The following is a 17965-nucleotide window of genomic DNA, read 5'->3' as shown; positions in this document are numbered from 1 at the left end:
TTTTGCCCAGCGGGACCCTCATCCCTCCTGGATCTGCAGCAGGCCAACTGTTCCAATTCCCTGGTTCCCAACCAGACTTAGGAGTCATTTCTGATTTCCCTTCCTCCTGGTCTTGTACCCTCTGAAAATCTCTAAATCAGATTGATTCTTCCTTCAAAACATCCCTCCGTCGTGTCTTCCCTTCTGTTCCTTCTGCCACCTCCTTAAACTAGACTTTGGTTGATAAACGAGAGCTTCCTAACCATCTCCCCGTTCCCATCCCTTTGAATCAGCCTTCCTAAAATACCTCCTTCTCATCTTTGCCTGAAAACCTTCAAGCTCCCCTTCCCCAGTGATGGACAAAAGCCAAACCTCCTGCTCTGACACTGTGAGTCCCTCAACCCACCTTTCCAGCCTTTTCTCCAACACTCTGCACGAGGATCCTCTGCTCCCACCAGACTGGCCTATTCACCGGCCACCAAACACCCCAACTTCCCCTCAGTGTCTTCACGACACTGCTTGGAACAATGTCATTGCCTTCACCATCTCATTCTTCATCATCTTTCCAGGTCCAGGACCCATCCACCTTCCCCCTGAAGCCTTCCCTCTTACCCTCTACATTTGCTTTACCGCCCCAGTATTCCTACTTTGCATGGACCTGTATCTATCGTCAGCTATCTTGGCATGCATTACATCATTAGCTGTCTTTTTCCACATTTATTCTGCTGTTTCAACTAGAGTGTCAACCCCTCCCGGAGGGCAGCAGCTGTTCTCATACTTCTTAGAATCGTCAGTGTCCACATAGGAGTTCTGAAAATGCCTGCTGTTGTTCATTTGTCTGGGACCCATCGTGTGATCTTCATTTTCCCAGTCTTGTCTCTTGCAGACAGACATCTGACCCCATTCCCTCAGGGTGTCACAGGGATGTCACCAAAACTAGAATCAGTCACTTTGTTCTGTTTGCCTTGTGTAAATACCCTCCGTGACTTCCAGAAGGAGAGATGGAATGGCCATCCTGATAGAAAAACATGATCCATGAGGATATTCATCTTGGTTCTCTAGTCTCCCAGGACAGAGAATTAGACAAACAAGTTGGTGCCTGATTTTTCACCTTTCAAATGGATCTAAGCATCAACTGTTCTCTGATTTGGAAAATCACGCCAGATTTTCAAGAGTAGGGGAGTCAAGGTTGCCATTTTAGCAGCGTCACTAACACATATGTTCCCTAGCAATTAGTGTATAACCCAAAGCAATTACACATGACCTCCAAACCCTTAGTAATTACCCTATGAACTTACCAATCACTCATAGCAATTAGCTGGGAACTAATTTGCACTCTAAAGTTCTCACTGGGGAGGCAGAGGTAAGCCCAGTCCCCAATTCCTGCCAGGGATACTATCTCCCAGGTAATTACCCTGATGGGGTGTTGGTGTCTAATTACAAGTGATGGCATTTCTCTGGTTCTCCAGGCCTGGGAACTGAGATGAATTTATCCTATCCTGGTGCCAAAGCATCAGACTGCACCATCTGATTGTTGAATACGGTAGAAATCATTTAAGGGATTCTTGACTTGTAGTCCAATTAGCTTGGTATAGTTATTATATTTGCATAGTGAGAAACAAATAGGTTAATTTCTGCTTTCTGGTGATGGTGTAAGAGCACTTCTACAGCTCTACTGTCATTTGGCCTCATGATAATCCCCATGGGGTCAACAGGGGATGATCATCCTCATTTTATAAAGGGGAAACTGAGGCCAGACGGTTCAGTAACATGTAGAGAAAAGCAAAGCAATCCAGGCTTCCAACCCAACTCTGGAGTAAACATGCAGCCCCCAGGAGGACCCCTCCCCCCACCACCCCAGAGTGGGAGGCAGAGCAGCACTCACAGCACCACAAGGCTGGTGAGGTTCTGGAAGGCGTAGTCAGGGATGTGGCTGATGCGGTTGAGGGCCAGGGTCATGGCCTGTAGGGCAGGGAGGTTGTTGAGGGCCCTGACAGGGATCTCGGTGAGTGCATTGTCGTCCAGCCACAGGTGGCGGAGGGAGGACAGCCCCTCAAAGCTCCTTTCCGGGACCAGGGAGATGAGGTTGGCATCTAGGCGCCTGGTGGAAGAGAGGATGGAGAAGATCAATCCAGGGCAAGACGCAGACCAAGGTTTGGGACTGGGCCGAGCTGGGCCAGCCAGGACCCCAACAGGCCTTTGAAGTACCCTAGGACTAAAGCTGCGACTTGGCCACCACTTATCCTATACCCCACCTGTTCAAGCTCCCATATTTTGCCTCCATTCCAACCCAGAATTCTTGATTCTTTATGCCATATGTTCCTATTTATGATACCAACTCTTCCTCTCAGACCCAATGTTGAACCCATAGCCCATCTGTGGATAACCAATACTTCCCTCATACCCTCAGGCTTTTAAATTGATGGCCTAGCTCCCCTGCTTTGGGTGTGCCACCCTTCTTCCCAACCCTGTCCGGTTCAAGGTCATAGAGTGGGGATGCTCCCAACATTTGCAGGGGGAAATTTTCTCCCTCTGGACCTAAGCAAAGAAAATGCCTCCCCAAAGACACTAGCCACTCCCTGTCACCCAACCCTAGTATCGTTTGCTCTTTGTCTCTTCAAGGACCCAGTGGTTGGATGAAGCTCCTGACAAGGTCCTGGGGCTTCTTGCTCAGGTGATTACCTATGGGAGGTCCCTATATAATACAGTTGAAGTCCTTGATACGCTACTTTTCAGAACAGGTAAATAGATGGTGGTGATCCTGTCTGTGCAAAACCAGAGATTCCTAGGTTTCATGAGAACTTCTAATGTAAATTCTAAAAGATCTAGAAGTTCAGCCCAGCAAGACAAGCCCGTCTTAGCTTTTTACAGGTGTATCCCATCTGTGATGTCCTTTATCAATATGCTACTGTCTTCTGCCTCCTGGTCTCTTGGGCTGAAATCAGATCACCCTGGGTGGTTGGTCCCATGGGGACCAGACAAGCTGGCCTGTGACCATTGGTCTACTCCTAGACTTTTCTATCTTGAAGGGAGGCTTTGTCTTGAGGCATGGTTCTCCCACACGGTATATGGCACCTAGGTCACTGAAACCCAGCCTTTGTCCACAAAGGCGCTAAGACTCCCTAATCCTGAACCTAAAGGACAATTGATGTGACTGGAGTTCAGGGTGTGCAGAGGAAGGTCCAGAAGTGCTTCTATCTCTTCCATAAGCCATTTTACCAGTGCTCTTCTTGCCAAACATCTTAAGCACCACTTGGAGACACTCCTGGCTTACCATCAAGGGGAATGGTGGACAGGTCAATGCTGGAAACTTAGATGGAAAAGCAAACTGACTGAGATAGTCCTTGAAAGCTGTGATTAGGAAAGACCTCCCACCTACATGAAACCTCACCTGATGGGATCAAAAACCCTTCAGTAGGTGCCCTCTACTGGCAAGGCATGTCACTCCAGATATAGTCTATACCAATGGTGGTCACTATACCCTTAATGGTCTGACTGACTGGAGGCTTATGAAAATACAGACTCCCAAGCCCCTCCCCAGGGTAGTCTAGTTCAGAAGGTCTGGGGTGGGGCCTAGGAATCTGTTTCTAAAGAACACCCTAGATGCTTCTTCCCACAGACAAATTTGGGAAACATTGGATAAGTATCAGCTGCCGAGAAGACAGTGTCCCTGTGCTTCCTTATGTAGCTTACAATCCAGTGGGAAAGTCAGCCATATTCAGAGTGCAGTGATACGGGGGAAGCACAGGTGTGTGGGCCTCAGGAAGAGCCTCCCGGACAAAGTGATGTTTACATGCAGACCTGGTGGCCAAGGAGGAACCGGTCAGGGGAGGAGATGGGGAAAAGAATTCCAAGCAGAGCAAAGACATATGGGAAATTGAGGGTGCAGCGTTGTAGGAGACTGAAAGTGGTCAGGTAGGGCCGCAGGAGGGGAGAGAGGGGAAACAGGAGAGAAAAGTGTAAGGTGGAGCTAGCGGGGGCGGGGGGGGGGGGCGCGGAGCCAGAGCTTGCTGGGCCCTGTGAGCAATGCTATGTTCAGGGAAACAGGGAGCCACTGAAGGGTTTAAAGCGAAGGAAGAATGGCCAGATTTCTGTTTCAGAGAGATTCCTCTGTTGACCTTGTTGGTATAGGAGAAGGGCCATATTGGAGGCCGGAAGACAGGCAAAGAGATAGTTGCTTTACACAACCTCCTGGTCCAGAAAGGGATAGCCATACCCATAAAGCTTGAGAAGTAAATTTTGCCCCTCTGGTATTCAGTCCCAAAAAGTGTCCTCTCCTGATGGTGACCCCTGTTGCTCCTGACTCGGGAGAGTACGCTGCTGGCCTGGCAGGCTCCCTGTCTCAACAAAGTCATCCAGCAATTCCAGGGGTCTTCTTAGCACCCCGTCAGAATGCCACTGCCCTACTTACTTCCTCTCAGTGAGGGCAACATCTTGGCCCCAGCTTTCTCAGAGACCACAGACAGACAGCCAAGCCCTGAATCTTAGAACTACACAGGCAGAGTGACTATTGAGAGAGCCTTAAGAAAAAATAAGATTCAGACAAGGGGAGGTAGAAAGCAGGGTATCATGAGTGAAGGCCTCAAAGCAGGACAACACAGGGCCAATGTGGATGGGGGAAGTGGGCACAGATTTCAGACATCCTTAGGAAGTCAAATCAATAAGGCCCAACAACCCACTGGATATAGGGGACCAGGACAGCTAGGGCATGGCTTGTCAGACAGGCCTGCGTCCTGCTCTCTGCAACTGCTTACCTAAAGGGTAGAACAGACCCAGGAGGCCTGAATCCCCAAGGTGGGGATGCTCCCTCTCTCTCTAAAGCCTTGGGCTGGGAGCAATCCTATAGTGACAAGTGTGACACCAATAGCAACCGATGCTTCTGTTTACTGAGACCTTGTCATATGCCAGGTGCAAGTGTGTGATCTGTGCTCTTGTAGCAATTCCACGACGTAGGTCTGATTAGCCCCATTTTACAGAGAGATGAAGCCACCCAGGGTCCCTTAGCTAGTGAGCCACAGAGCTGGGGTTCCAACCCAGGTTGTCTGGTGCCGAAAGCCATGTGCCTCACCGCTGTGTGATGCTGGTACCGGGGGGCATGAGGAGGGTGGGAACCTGCTGCTCTATTTGACAAAGCCTGAGAATCAGGGCAGAGGCCATGACCGAGCCCCTGGTAGACAATGGCCCCGGGTATATGGACACAGGGAAGGTGCTATGGGGCAGACAGAAAGTGGCGCTGGGGCAGGGCAAGGGGGAAACCGTCTCTTACCCTGTGGCTTTGGCGGCATTTGGAAGCTACCTCTCATGCATATGCATATGTGTGAGTACACACGTGTGCCCATGCATGCACATGTGCACACTTTCACATGTAACCTATGGCCCTGATTACTCCACCTCCTGCATTTTGTGCAACCCAGAGGCAGGAGGGTCCGAGAGGGGTCACTTCTACCAGGCTGGGCCAAGCACAAGCCTGGCTCAGGATAATACTTCCCCAGGAAAGGGCTGGGTTGGATGAACCCCCGGGGCCCCTTTCTGCTCTATTGGAGAGAATGCCTCTCCCAGCTGGGCTTGTAGATCTCTTGGAGCGGGGTGGTGGAGCATGTTAGAAGGAAGGTGCCCGAAACCCTGCTCCTGATACCTGGGGACAGGGACGTGCCAGAGAGGGAAATCAAGCAAATTGACAAATGAAGAAGGTGGGATGAACACGTGGACGAAATCAGTCAGATCTGAATTCGTGTTTAGGGTGAGCAGAATCCAGGCACGTCGCTCAGGCCAAGGTAGGCTTGGGCTGGGATGTGGACCCAGCATAGCATTGCTGGATTTAGCAAATAAAAAGACATGTTGCCCATTTAAATTTGGATTTCAGACAAATAACACATAATTTTGAGGATAAGTATGTCCCATGCAATATGTGGGTTGGAGCCCAGGTAAACCCGAATTTCAGATACACAGGAATAACTTAAAAAAAGTTTTTTTAATGTTTATTTATTTATTTTGAGGGAGACAGAGACAATGTGAGCAGGAGAGAAGTAGAGAGAGAGGGAGAGAGAGAGAGAGAGAGAGAGAGTCCCAAGCAGATTTTCTCTCCCCAACACGGGGCTTGAACTCACGAAATAGTGAGATCATGACCTGAGCCGAAACTGAGAGTCAGATGCTTAACTGAGTCACCGAAGCACACCCACAAGGAGTAACTTTTTAAAATTAGTAAGTCCCATGCAATATTCCTATTTTATGTGGCGACTCTAACCCAGGGGCTCTGGTGAGCAGGAAGGAAGTGTGAGCTTAGCCATCAGATCTAGTCACAAAGCCCCTCTCTTAACACTTTTGGGTTGCTTTCTTCAGCTATATAGGTTGACTAGCTGCTCATCTCAGAGACTGAGGTTAAATGCAGACAAAACGCCCCATTTGAGGCCTGCTACCCAGAATTACCTTTCCTTCTAACAAGGAGGCTATCCACAGGGGCCCTGGGGACCCAAGGGAGAAACTGGGAATCTGGCAATTATGGATCCTCCTGGTGGGTTTGGCTGTGTGGACAGAGCACCCCCTTTGAGGTGGGCTTCCTGAGGAGCCCAGAGTGGAGTGGGGGAGGCAGCAGGGAAGAGAATGGAGCAGTACTGGCTTCTATTTTTCTCCTTCTCCTCTTATGGGACATACCCTCCCTCCCTCAGGGACCTCTGAACTTTGGGGAGCCCCCAAGAAGTCCCTTCCACTCTCTCCCTGTATCTGAAATTCAGGTTTACCTGGGCTCCAACTCACATATTACATGAGACATACTTATCCTAAAAGTTATTTGTTATTTATCAGAAATCCAAATTTAAATGGTCAACGTGTCTTTTTATTTGCTAAATCCAGCAACGCTACGCTGGGTCCACATCCCAGCCCAAGCCTACCTTGGCCTGAGTGATGTGCCTGGACTTCCAGCTCACCCTAAACATAAATTCAGATCTGGCAGGATGGGTGCTGTCTGAGGAAGCTGCCTGACCCCCCTGAGTCAGGGTTCAGGCTGTCCTGAGGTCCCTCTAGGGCAAGTGGGCCAGGCTCCCGTGCATCTGGGTGGGAGACAAAGGAACCTGTAAGCAACCAGCAGAATTCTCCATTTGGGACTAATGGACCTTTTCGAGCTGTTCCCCATCCGCAGGTGGGAGGGCCAATCCAGACGGACTCTGGTTTGGCAGGAAGAAAAGAGCAATTATACCAATTAAGCTCTGGAATAAAATCAACAACCCCCAACAGCCCTTCTCTTTCTCCCACGTGGGCCTAGCCTGCTTGACTGATTCCTGACTATAATTCTTACCTGCGGCAGTAGGGCAGATTCGCTGGGACCTCACAGGCCAGTTTGGGCTTGCTTGGGCTCTGCAGAAACAATTTAACCTTTCTAGGGCTTATCACACTCCCCCGACCCAGAGCTGAGGCTGAGGCAGGCAAGGGGGCAGGAAAAGCTTAAGTGACGGTTGGGGGTCCTTCCCTCCAAGTCCAAGTCCCAAGGAGCAGTTGGTCTGAAAGTCACCTGGCCATCGGACATTCCAGAGAGCTGGTGACTTGGGGGCCTGGTCTTGTTGGACTAAAAGGAGATAAAGACCTAACAGGAAGCAAGTAGCAGCAGAAGGTATTTGGGTTAGACAGCAAGAAGTTGCTCACTGACAGTGACCCAGAAGGACAATAGTGTAAACTCAGAACCACATTATATCAGCCTAAAGGAGCCTGGCAGCCTCACTCATTTTATATAAGGAACCTGAAGCCCAGAGAGATAAAGAGAAATGCCCAAAGGGAGTAGCAGGGCTGGGACTCAAACTCAGGGCTTCTTTCTACTTCTTTCCATCAGCCTGGCTTCCCTAAAAGGATAGGATGACAGAAAGACACACACCTCTCAGCTGCAGGAAGCATATTTATATCTGGAAACCAAAGTTCCTTACAGCCCATAGGGCGTTAGATTGACCTAATGGATTCTTTCTGGAATTTCCTTCTTTAATCCATCTTATTTCCTACCAGATCTTAGTCAAATACAAGACTAGAGGGACAGATTCAGGGCTCCTAGTGGACCACCAGCTGATCCACAGATGTCACCAGGTATTCATTTAAAAGGGATCATGAATGTGAAGTTCCAAGCTCAGGGCCTGTCACATAGTACCTGCTCCCTGAACACAGGCTGGCTTTGAATCTAAAGGTCAGCATGTCCCAGGGGAGGATCAAGAGGCCAGCAGGGAGAAGAAAGCAAGGATCTTTCTGTTCTATTACACTCAGGTCATGCGTGATTGAGTCCTTTCTCCAGGCTGGAGACATGTGATATGAGAGGCTATGGTGATTATAGGACAAGATCCTTAGGAGCAAAGAGAATCTAGAAACCAGGATCCATGAAGATAGATGGGCTTGAAGTGGGCTCCACAAGGCTGGGGACATTCAGGGAAGATTATTGTTTCTCATCTATCTAGACAGAATCTGTGTTTCTAGGGCCCCTTCCGTGATGTGGTCCCCCATCCTAAGAAAGTATCCACAGCCCATCTTAGGCTCTGGAGTATCCCTTTCCTTTGTCGGCCCATCAGGTTTTTGCAGAGAAGGAAAGGAGGGCCAAGGTGCCATTTCAGAAGTTCAGAGACACCTTTCATCCTGTGACTGGCTCACTGAGTTTGGTGGTGCTTCTCTGCCCCAACTCTCACTCCTACCTAGCTACTTGCTTCTCTGCTTGAAGCTGTTCACAATGCAGGCCTTCCCCAGTAGGATGGGCTTGTGATTTACAGAGATAGACACAAAATGAGAATGGAAAACCATTATTCAAAAATGATTAAGAATTTCAAGATGGCGGGGCGCCTGGGTGGTTCAGTAGGTTGAACATCCAACTCTTGATTTTGGCTCAGGTCCTGGTCTCATGGTTCATGAGATGGAGCCCCATGTCTGGCTCTGTAATGACAGCCCAGACCTTGGTTGGGATTCTCTCTCTCCCCCTCTTTCTCTCTCTACCCTCTCTCAAAATAAATAAACATTTTTTAAAAAGAGAGAGAATTTCAAGATGGCAACAGCAGAGCACTAAATCTTTTGAGCCAAAGTCCTGAATAACTGCACAGGCCACATGCCCACGAAGCCAGTATTGCTCCTGAGCTCAGAAACCCTCAAAAGCTGTGGGCCAGACCTTCTGTTCTCAATTCCTGATTATGAGTATGAGGGTAAGAAAGAGGTTGGTGGTGAGGTACCTTGAGGACAAGGACTGTCTATTTGGCACCCATTTGTCAACTAGCTGCTCTGAGCAAAACCCAGTCTGGATTTTCACCTCAAAAGCCCCAGTCCCCATCCCCAGCACATACAGGCACAGAGGTGACTTTCAGCAGGACAAGGGGGCAGTACAGGAGCAGGGAGCCTCTCAGGCTCTGGTTGGAGTGGAGTACAGGCAGGGTAGAAGGGGGAGGACATTGAAAGTGAAAAAAGAACAAAAAGCAGCCACTATGGAAATGGTTATTCTGTGGGGAAAATATTCCATGTGGGAGCCGTTCATTGCCTGGAGGGACCAACAGCCCTGACAGAAAGCCTGCCAGGGAAGGCGAGGGTTCCAGCAGAGAGCAGGCTGGCACCTGCAGAGTGGCGAGGAGGTGCTCCAGGGCCTTCCACAGGCAGCAGGCCCCAGCACCAGCCACAAGTGCCAGCCACCAGCCTCCGCATGGAGGGCCATGAGGCTCTAACAGTGTGCATGGGGGGGTGCTCCCTGCCCATAGAATGCTCTGGCCCTGCTTAGGGAGGGCTCGTGCATCTGGGGACCAGGCACACTCAACCAGCTTGGGCCCAGTACTCAGATGACTTTACCTTCAGACACACTGACACCCTCCCAGGCTCTCTTTGTAGAGACCACAGCCTGCCTCCTGTGAAGGCCCTTTGTGGTTCCATGAGGGACCCTGTAAGGTCTCTGCTACCCCCAAATATTTCCCCACTACCCATGGGGTTGCCTGAAATGCCCCTCATTACATTAGTCTCAACTCAATCACTGTCATTCCTTTGGTCTTGAATTCAGTCGGATTGGATTTAGTTCAATCAAAAAGGATTAAAAAATTCAATCCGGTGGATTGGATTAAATCCACTAAACATTCACTGAATACCTACTGTTAGGCCAGTATTGTTCTCAGTTCTGGGATTCAAATAGTATAACACATAGTCCCTCTCCAGAGAAGCTCTCAGACTATTTATTATTTAATAAAAACAATATAAACTCTTTAGCTAACATTTATTGAGAGTTAGCTGATTGCCAGCTGTGTTTGGCATCTTACATATATTTTCATATTGAATCTCTACCCCATTCCGATGGAGTAGGAATCTTATTACCTGCGTCTTACATGCAGAAAAGGAGGCTCATGGAGGTGAAGCCATCTGTTTGACTCCAAAGCCCGTGGCTTTAAACCCGCAGCTATACATACTTCAGTCAAGTGTATAGAAAATGCTCAGGAAGCTGGGTCCCACTCTTTCTGTCTGTGAGAAATCCAGAAGACCTCACGGAGAAGGTGGTATTTGAGCTGACTCCCAAGGGAGGAGGAGGAGTTTTCCAAAGAGGCAGTATTAGAAAAGGGGATGCAAGTCCAAAGGAGCAGAAAGGGCAAAACCACAGAGGCAGGGAGGGTGTCTGGTGAATAGTCAATGGTGTACACATGAGTGAGAAGGGTCCAGAGATGAGACAATGAAAGCTGCAAAGGGGCAGATTATAGTGGGTCACAGGTTAAATTGGCATTTTAGGAAGATCACTGAGGCTCCCATGTTGGGATTGGATTGGGAGGGATGGGTGAAGGCAGAGGGCAGGGAGAGAATTGGGAGTCTGTCTCTAGTGCAGAATTCCAAGTTCTCCTTATGAAAAAGTAAGGCTCTTGGGGCACAGGCCCCAGGAAATCAGAAAAGGTACAGACAGGAGGGGTGTGAGGCACCAAGGGAAAGCAAACTGAGTTTTCCAAGACTGTCAGGCCAGGAACTCTGATGTAAACGCCTCATATCCCTCAGCTGCATAGAACGGAAGGGTCCAGGGTCAGCCACATAATTCTAGAAGTCTTTCCAATGCTGGTCATGTCCTGGGGGACCTCAGGCTGCCCCATCATCCTGATCCCCTAGCTCATGGGGGCTGCAGGAAGTGAATGCTAGGCAAGTCCACCCTTTGCCTCAGCTAACAACTTTTATTCCTGTCTAGGATGGTAAAGGTCAGGGGAGGGAAGAGAGAACCTAGACAATCCTTGAGCCAAAGCTCTTCACCTTGAAGTAGACACCACTCAGCCCAGGTTTATGGATGAGCCTTCCCTTTGGCAAGATGTCAGTGCTTGTCCTGAAAGGCCCTTTCCATTCCATGAAAAGAAATCTCTTTGGGAATGCAAGCTGGTGCAGCCACTCTGGAAAACAGTATTGAGGTTCCCCAGAAAACTAAAAATAGAACTACCCTATGACCCAGCAATTGCACTACTAGGTATTTATCCAAGGGACACAGGTGTACTGTTTCGAAGGGACACATGCACCCCAGTGTTTATAGCAGCACTATCAACAATAGCCAAAGTATGGAAAGAGCCCAAATGTCCACTGATGGATGAACGGATAAAGAGAATGTGGTATATATATACAACAGAGTATTACTCAGCAATCAAAAAGAATGAAATCTTGCCATTTGCAGCTACATGGATGGAACTGGATGGCATTATGCTAAGGGAAATTAGTCAGTCAGAGAAAGACAAAAATCATATGACTTCATTCATATGAGGACTTTAAGAGACAAAACAGATGAACATAAGGGAAGGGAAACAAAAATAATATAAAAACAGGCAGAGGGACAAAACAGAAGAGACTCATAAATATGGAGAACAAACAGAGGGTTACTGGAGGGGGGGATGGGCTAAATGGGTAAGGGCCACTAAGGAATCTACTCCTGAAATCATTGTTTCACTTTATGCTAACTAATTTGGATGCAAATTTTAAAAAAATAAATTAAAAGTTAAAAAACAAACAAACAAAAAGAAATCTCTTAGCTAAGGAGAATAGTCCAGCAAATGCTCTTAGACAGCTGATAACTTGGGGCTATAGTCAGAAAAGGTGTTGGCAGTGTGTCTACACTAGAAATAGCAACCAAGCTTCAAACCCAAGTGATTGAACGCCAGACCCACCTGTGGGAGATTTCCTTCACACACCTTCTCTGTGCAAGGCACTGACATATATGCAGTCTGGGCAGCTAAGAACTCCCCAGACCCATGATTCCTCCAACTTGGGTGCTGTAACTTTCTAAGACAACACTGTCTAACAGAGCTTTCTGACATGAGAGAAAAGTTCAATATCCACAATATCCAAAATGGTAGCCAATATCCAAAATGGTAGCCACTAGGCACACGTGGCTATTGAACAGTTTAAATATGGCTGGTGTGGCTGAGCAACTGCATTTTAAAATCTACTTAATTTTAATTGACACATGTGCTCAGTGGCTACCATACTGGACAACACAGCCTTAAGAAATTAATCAGGCTCGGGGCGCCCGGGTGGCTCAGTCTGTTGAGCGTCTGACCTTGACTCAGGTCATGATCTCGTGGTTCGTGAGCTCAAGCCCCACATCGGGCTCTGTGCTGATAGCTCAGAGCCTGGAGCCTGCTTCAGATTCTGTGTCTCCCTCTCTCCCTGCCCTGCCCCTGCTAGCTCTCTCTCTCTCTCCCTCTGTCTCTCTCTCTCAAAATAAATAAACATTAAAAAAAAAAAAAGAAATTAGTCAGGCTCAATGCAAGACATTAGGGATACAGGCATGAATGCCTGACTGAAGGATCTTACAGTCTAGTAATGAAGATGAATAAATAAACAACCAATGGTGATGCAGTGTGTGTGTGTGTGTGTGTGAGAGAGAGAGAGAGAGAGGGAGGGAATCTGTGTGTGGTGTGCACCAAGAGTTGGGGGAACAAATAGAAGGGTGTGAGTTATTCACCCAAGGAAGGGAAGGTAGGACAGGTTTCCAGAAGAGGTACATTTGTACTGGGCCTTGAGGAATAACTGAATTTCCACCAAGTGGACAAGGGAACAGGCATCTTGAGCACAGAAAGGAGTGTGTGCCAAGGTGCTGACCAAAGTACAACATGTGAACTAGCTGTGTGTGTCAGGAGCAAGGGCTTGGGTAAGATGGGAAAGGTAGTTGGGAAGGAAATGTGCTGGTTCTTGGGGGCTTTATGAATCTGAACTTTAACTTGTAGGCATTGAGATGGCTTAGGCATTTCTCAACTATGGTTGAGAAACAAAACTCTGGTTGGGGAAGGGATGCTGGCAAAGATCTTGTCCTATGGAATCACAGAGCTCTTGACTTCAGATAGGTCTCTTTCTCCTCTCTGCGTTCAGTTTCTTCACCTGAAAAGGGAGGGTTATCTTTAAGTGTCTTTCTTACTCTGTCCTTCTAGATGTGTATGCCTTCTTTGGATAAGTCTTCTGTGTTGTATCCTTGTGTACCCAAGACAGGGGCTTACTGAGCAGGCCAACTTATAAGCATGTGGTGTCATGCAGAGGCTTAGGGCAGCCAATCCCCACTCCCATGATCCACAAGCATTTCAAGATGACTAAAATTCTACCTATTGGACAATGTTCCTTCTTAAAGTGTAGAAGTTGCCTATTAATGATTTTTTTTTTAATCTGGCAAGTATTATTAGGTAGTCTTTTCATGGAGAACAGCTTTTTGAGAGAAACTTCTGGAAATGGAACACAGACTTGGAATGCAAGAGCTTTGGGCCAGAGAGAGCTGGGAGGGATGATCAGTCTAGGTGGGAGAAAGGCTAAGGCCAACTTTGGACCTTTGAACAACTTTACTAAGCCCCACTTAAGTGGCTTTTCTCTCCATTAGACTGGAAGTCCCCTGAAGGCATGGGCTTTGTCCTTTCTTTCCCTGAAACTGGCCCACAGTGGGCATTCAATCTGTTTGTTTGTTTATTGATGGAGTCATGAGTGCTTCCAGCACTGCTCAGAGAACTGCCTGCTGAGAAACCAGTCATAGAAGTGGGAGCTGAAAGGGACCACACTCAACCAAGAGAAAAGGGGTGATCATCCAAGGTCAGAGAGTGAAGAGATGGCAGAGCCAAAGAAGGTGTTTGGCTTTGAGTCCAGCATTTACTTATCTCCTGCCCTTGTTCACCTGAAAGAAGGTATTCATTAACCGCTGACCCATAGACAGTGCCATGGGGATAGCTCCCCAGAGACCCCACAAAGGAAGATGTCTGCTTCTCTCCCTATGTTGCTGGATGAGGCCTTATGAAAAGCTTGGTCTCCAAGAGCCATTTCTGGCAGAGTCCAACAGTTGGGTCCCACCCATTGGGTCCTAGCCATGCCTTTATATACCCAGAACCCATCACCAGGCCCTCACAGGGTGTGCACAACTTCTGAGAGTCCAGAAACTAAAACTCTTGGGAGTTGGAACCCAAACACTCCTGGGGGGATGGATTGATCCCACGGTGACAGCATGAGGAGCAGAGGACCATGACTGAGCCACCAGAAACTTAGAGAACTCAAGCTTCCCTGCGGGGTGGGGGGGGTGGGGGTGGGGGGCAGATGGAGCCTTCAATTAATCTTCGTGCTTCTGCTCATGATTGAAGGGCAAAGGGCAGCTTAGAGATACAGCAATGCTTTTTCCTCCTTCTCCCTTATGCAGGGGAAGGTCTGAGTTTATTGGAGGAAAGTGATTTCATCAGTTCTGATTTATGCCACCTAATAAGATCTCTCCCCTCTCACTGTCAGCCTTTCAACAGATCAAAGGTGGGATATTAAAACGAAGGCAATTTCAACTCGTTCTCCAGGCTATGCTAATGCCCAAATCACCCTTTCTCTCCATCTGTCAGGAGAATTGATGGATGTGCAAGAACCCCAGGAGGCAGAGAAAGCATTTCCTTTGTATACATCAAAGGATGATACCTGAGCATTCCTCCAAGCCATTCCTTGTGTTTTAATTGGCAGCAATATATAAAAATAATTACCAGCCCTCCAGGAGGGAGTCAGGGAGAAGACTCTGTATATAGTCTTTATGAGCTTCCCCAGAAGACATAGACCTAGAGATCTGGGCAGAAAGCCAGCTTTGTGGGTGACGATCCCAGAATCCTCAGGTGGGGACCACAAAAAGCCATCCTATCCATCCCCCAGCCTCTAGCCATTGGATTCCAGACATCAGGCTGGCTTCTGGGGACCTTCCTGGGCTTCCTGGGATGTGTTTGAGATCTGGATCCTGTGGTTGCCTGGGGCCTGGATGGCTGCCCTTGGCAAAAGGCACTGTGGTTGGTGGAGGAAGATGCAGATGGGGATTTTCCCAACTTGCCTCTCCAAAGAGGGGGCAGTGATGTCAGAGGTTTAAGGAATATAAGCAACATCCCAGCACTTTGAAGATACTTAAAAGTCATCCAAGCAGACTCTGTGGTAATAGGTACCAGGGAAAACCAAGCCACATGTTAATACTTCTAAATGTACCATGGGAAGAAGGGAAAAAGAAAGAAGGGAAAAAAGTCTATATCATATCTGGTTTCCCTAACACAGGGTTCCAGTCCTTCCCATAGTCTATTTTTTCCTTCCTCATTTCTAGGGGCTCCAAGGCTCTTTGTGGACCAGTAATGAGAACTAGGGAGGTTATAGATATGTGGTATCAATCCTCTCCTCCCCAACCTCTCTACTTCCCATCAATCTATCCATCTATTTATCCATCTATTCATCTATCTGTGCATCCATCTGTCCACTGATGCATCCATCCATCCATTTATCCATCCAACCATCCATCCACCCATCTATCCATCCTTATAGACTAGAGAACCACCACCCCTCCACCACCATGTTGTGGTCTTGTCTTTCTCTTCATCAGTCATCCATGGCTCTGGTAAACTCTAAACCGTTTAAGCATGAGCTTCAGGATTCCTTCCCTGGATTGACTCTCTCACTAGCCTCATTTCTCAGAAGGTCTCCCACTCTCCATTTCATCTGGGAAATATGCTTCTCTACCTACCTCCCTGTCCCAGAGCTCATGGTTTATTCATCTCTCATCTTTTGCAAGGTTGGTGCCACTGTTTGAAATATGCTTCTCCCTCCTCTCTTCAAAGCTCTACTTAAACTCCTTCAAGAGCCTCCTGACCTAACCCCTCATGGTGCTGGTCCTTCCTATATGCATCATCTTCTCAGTCTTTCCTGATTGATCTGTAAGTACTTACTGTACCCTGAATCCATGCTAAGATCACTGACACGGAGAGACTAGCCATAATCCCTCTCCTTTAGCCTAGGAGAGAAATGAAAGAAACAAGTAAAACACACTTAAGTTGTTTTCAGATCAAATGGAGGAAAACTTAACCACCTTCTCACTAAAACACCTGCGAAGACACAGAAAAACTTGACATGATGAAAGACACAGAAAGACATGATGAAAACTTCGACTTTAACCAAAAGCAACACTTAAGGTAGCAAATGTGTCATCCACCACCACCACCCTAACCCCTATTTCTATATTCATCCAGAGGTTTCAAGTCCCTGAAAATAACATGGCAGGAAGGTAAGAACTGGAAGTGGCACCTTCATCCTGGGAGGTGAGTTTCCCCAATGAAAGGACCCTCCTGTGGCAGATGGAGGGCAGCCTCAGTAGTCATGCATCTTGAGACAGAGCTCCATAGTAGCATCACCTAAGGAGCTTCTTTAAACCATGGTGCCTAGGCCTACCTCCATCCAGAATTCCCGAATCAATTAGTTTGGGCCTAGACATATTATCATTCAAAATTTCCTCCAGTGATTCTAATGTTCAGCCAGGCTAGCAAACCACCGGTTTAGCCTTTCAGATAGTCCTTGGTTGACAGAATCAGATAACTACTCACTGGGTGAGGAGTAAGATTCCACTGCAGGATACCAGAGCTATGCTAGATGAATATCTGCTTAGATGCTAAAGATTTGCCTGGGAATTGTACACACCAACCTGCTTTTCATCTATGTATCTGAGAAGCTGATTGAACTAGCACCAAAAGGCTAGAAAACCAAACCATTTAACTCACATTACCTCCCTAATGACAAACACTGCACCTAGTGCAGTGTTTGAATAAACCTTGAATAAAATTAACCTTATTCAAAGAGAAGGAGAAAAAGCATAAACTCCAAGAGATATTTGTTAACCCATGTTCATAGCAGTATTCACAATAGCCAAAAGGTGGAAGCAATCCACGTATCTATTGACAGATGAATGGATAAATAAATATGGTATATACATATATAAATACAATGGAATATTCAGCTGTAAAATGGAAAGAAATCCTGACACATTCTACAACATAAATGAATCTTGGAGACATTATGCTAAGTGAAACAAGGCAGTCAATCACACTTACATGAGAGCTACCTAGAGTAATAAATTTATAGACAGGAAGTCTATAGACTTCTGAATGGTGGTTCAGAATGGTGGTTGTCAGGGCCTAGAGGGAAGGAGGAAACATGGATTGTTGTTTAATGGGTATAGAGTTTCACTTTTGCAAGATGAAAAGAGGTCTGTAGATGAATGGTAGTGATGGTTACACAATGATATGAATGTACTTATGCTACTCAACTGTATACTTATATATGGTTAAGATGTTAATAAATTTTATGGTTTTTTTTTGTATTTTGCCACATTTCTTTAAATGTTTTCAAAAGATACAGAAAAAAATTTAAGGTACTCTTTTTTTTTAATTCTGAAGAACAAGAAGATGGTAATAGCATCTTGAAAGCCAGGAAAAGATCAAACCTCTGAATATAATTTATTACTACAATGAGGGGGGAAAAAGTTGATGCTTATTTGGCATCCTCAATAATGTATAGGAAATTTTGATCCCTAGGAAATAAGAGCAAAAATCCAAAGAAGAAAAAAAGCTGAGATATAAGAACACCAGCATAAAATGGGAAAAAATAAAGATAAATTTGGAAGACAAATTGAAATGCAAAGGGAGCTGGGTGGGACATGGGAATGTTGCAAGGAAAGTAAAGTTGAAAAGAGCAGAATTCAGATTTGCATTGTAGGTAATAATGAGTAGAACTGGCACCACAG

General features: G+C 47.0%; 1 protein-coding gene across 4 annotated transcripts in view; it reads right to left on the bottom strand.

The window, feature by feature from the left end:
- Positions 1–17965, bottom strand: part of LGR6 (leucine rich repeat containing G protein-coupled receptor 6) — a 121953-nt gene that overhangs the window by 43018 nt on the left and 60970 nt on the right. For all 4 annotated transcript variants that reach the window (XM_040461998.1, XM_040461997.1, XM_040461999.1 and 1 more), the window contains one exon: positions 1865–2080. In XM_040461998.1, the coding sequence (XP_040317932.1) occupies positions 1865–2080 (216 nt within the window). The remainder of the gene's footprint in view (positions 1–1864; positions 2081–17965) is intronic.

This window comes from Herpailurus yagouaroundi, unplaced genomic scaffold (assembly GCF_014898765.1).
Source record: "Herpailurus yagouaroundi ecotype Mexico unplaced genomic scaffold, PumYag 308, whole genome shotgun sequence".
Taxonomy (NCBI): domain Eukaryota; kingdom Metazoa; phylum Chordata; class Mammalia; order Carnivora; family Felidae; genus Herpailurus; species Herpailurus yagouaroundi.
This window is presented reverse-complemented; position numbering and strand designations above follow the sequence as displayed.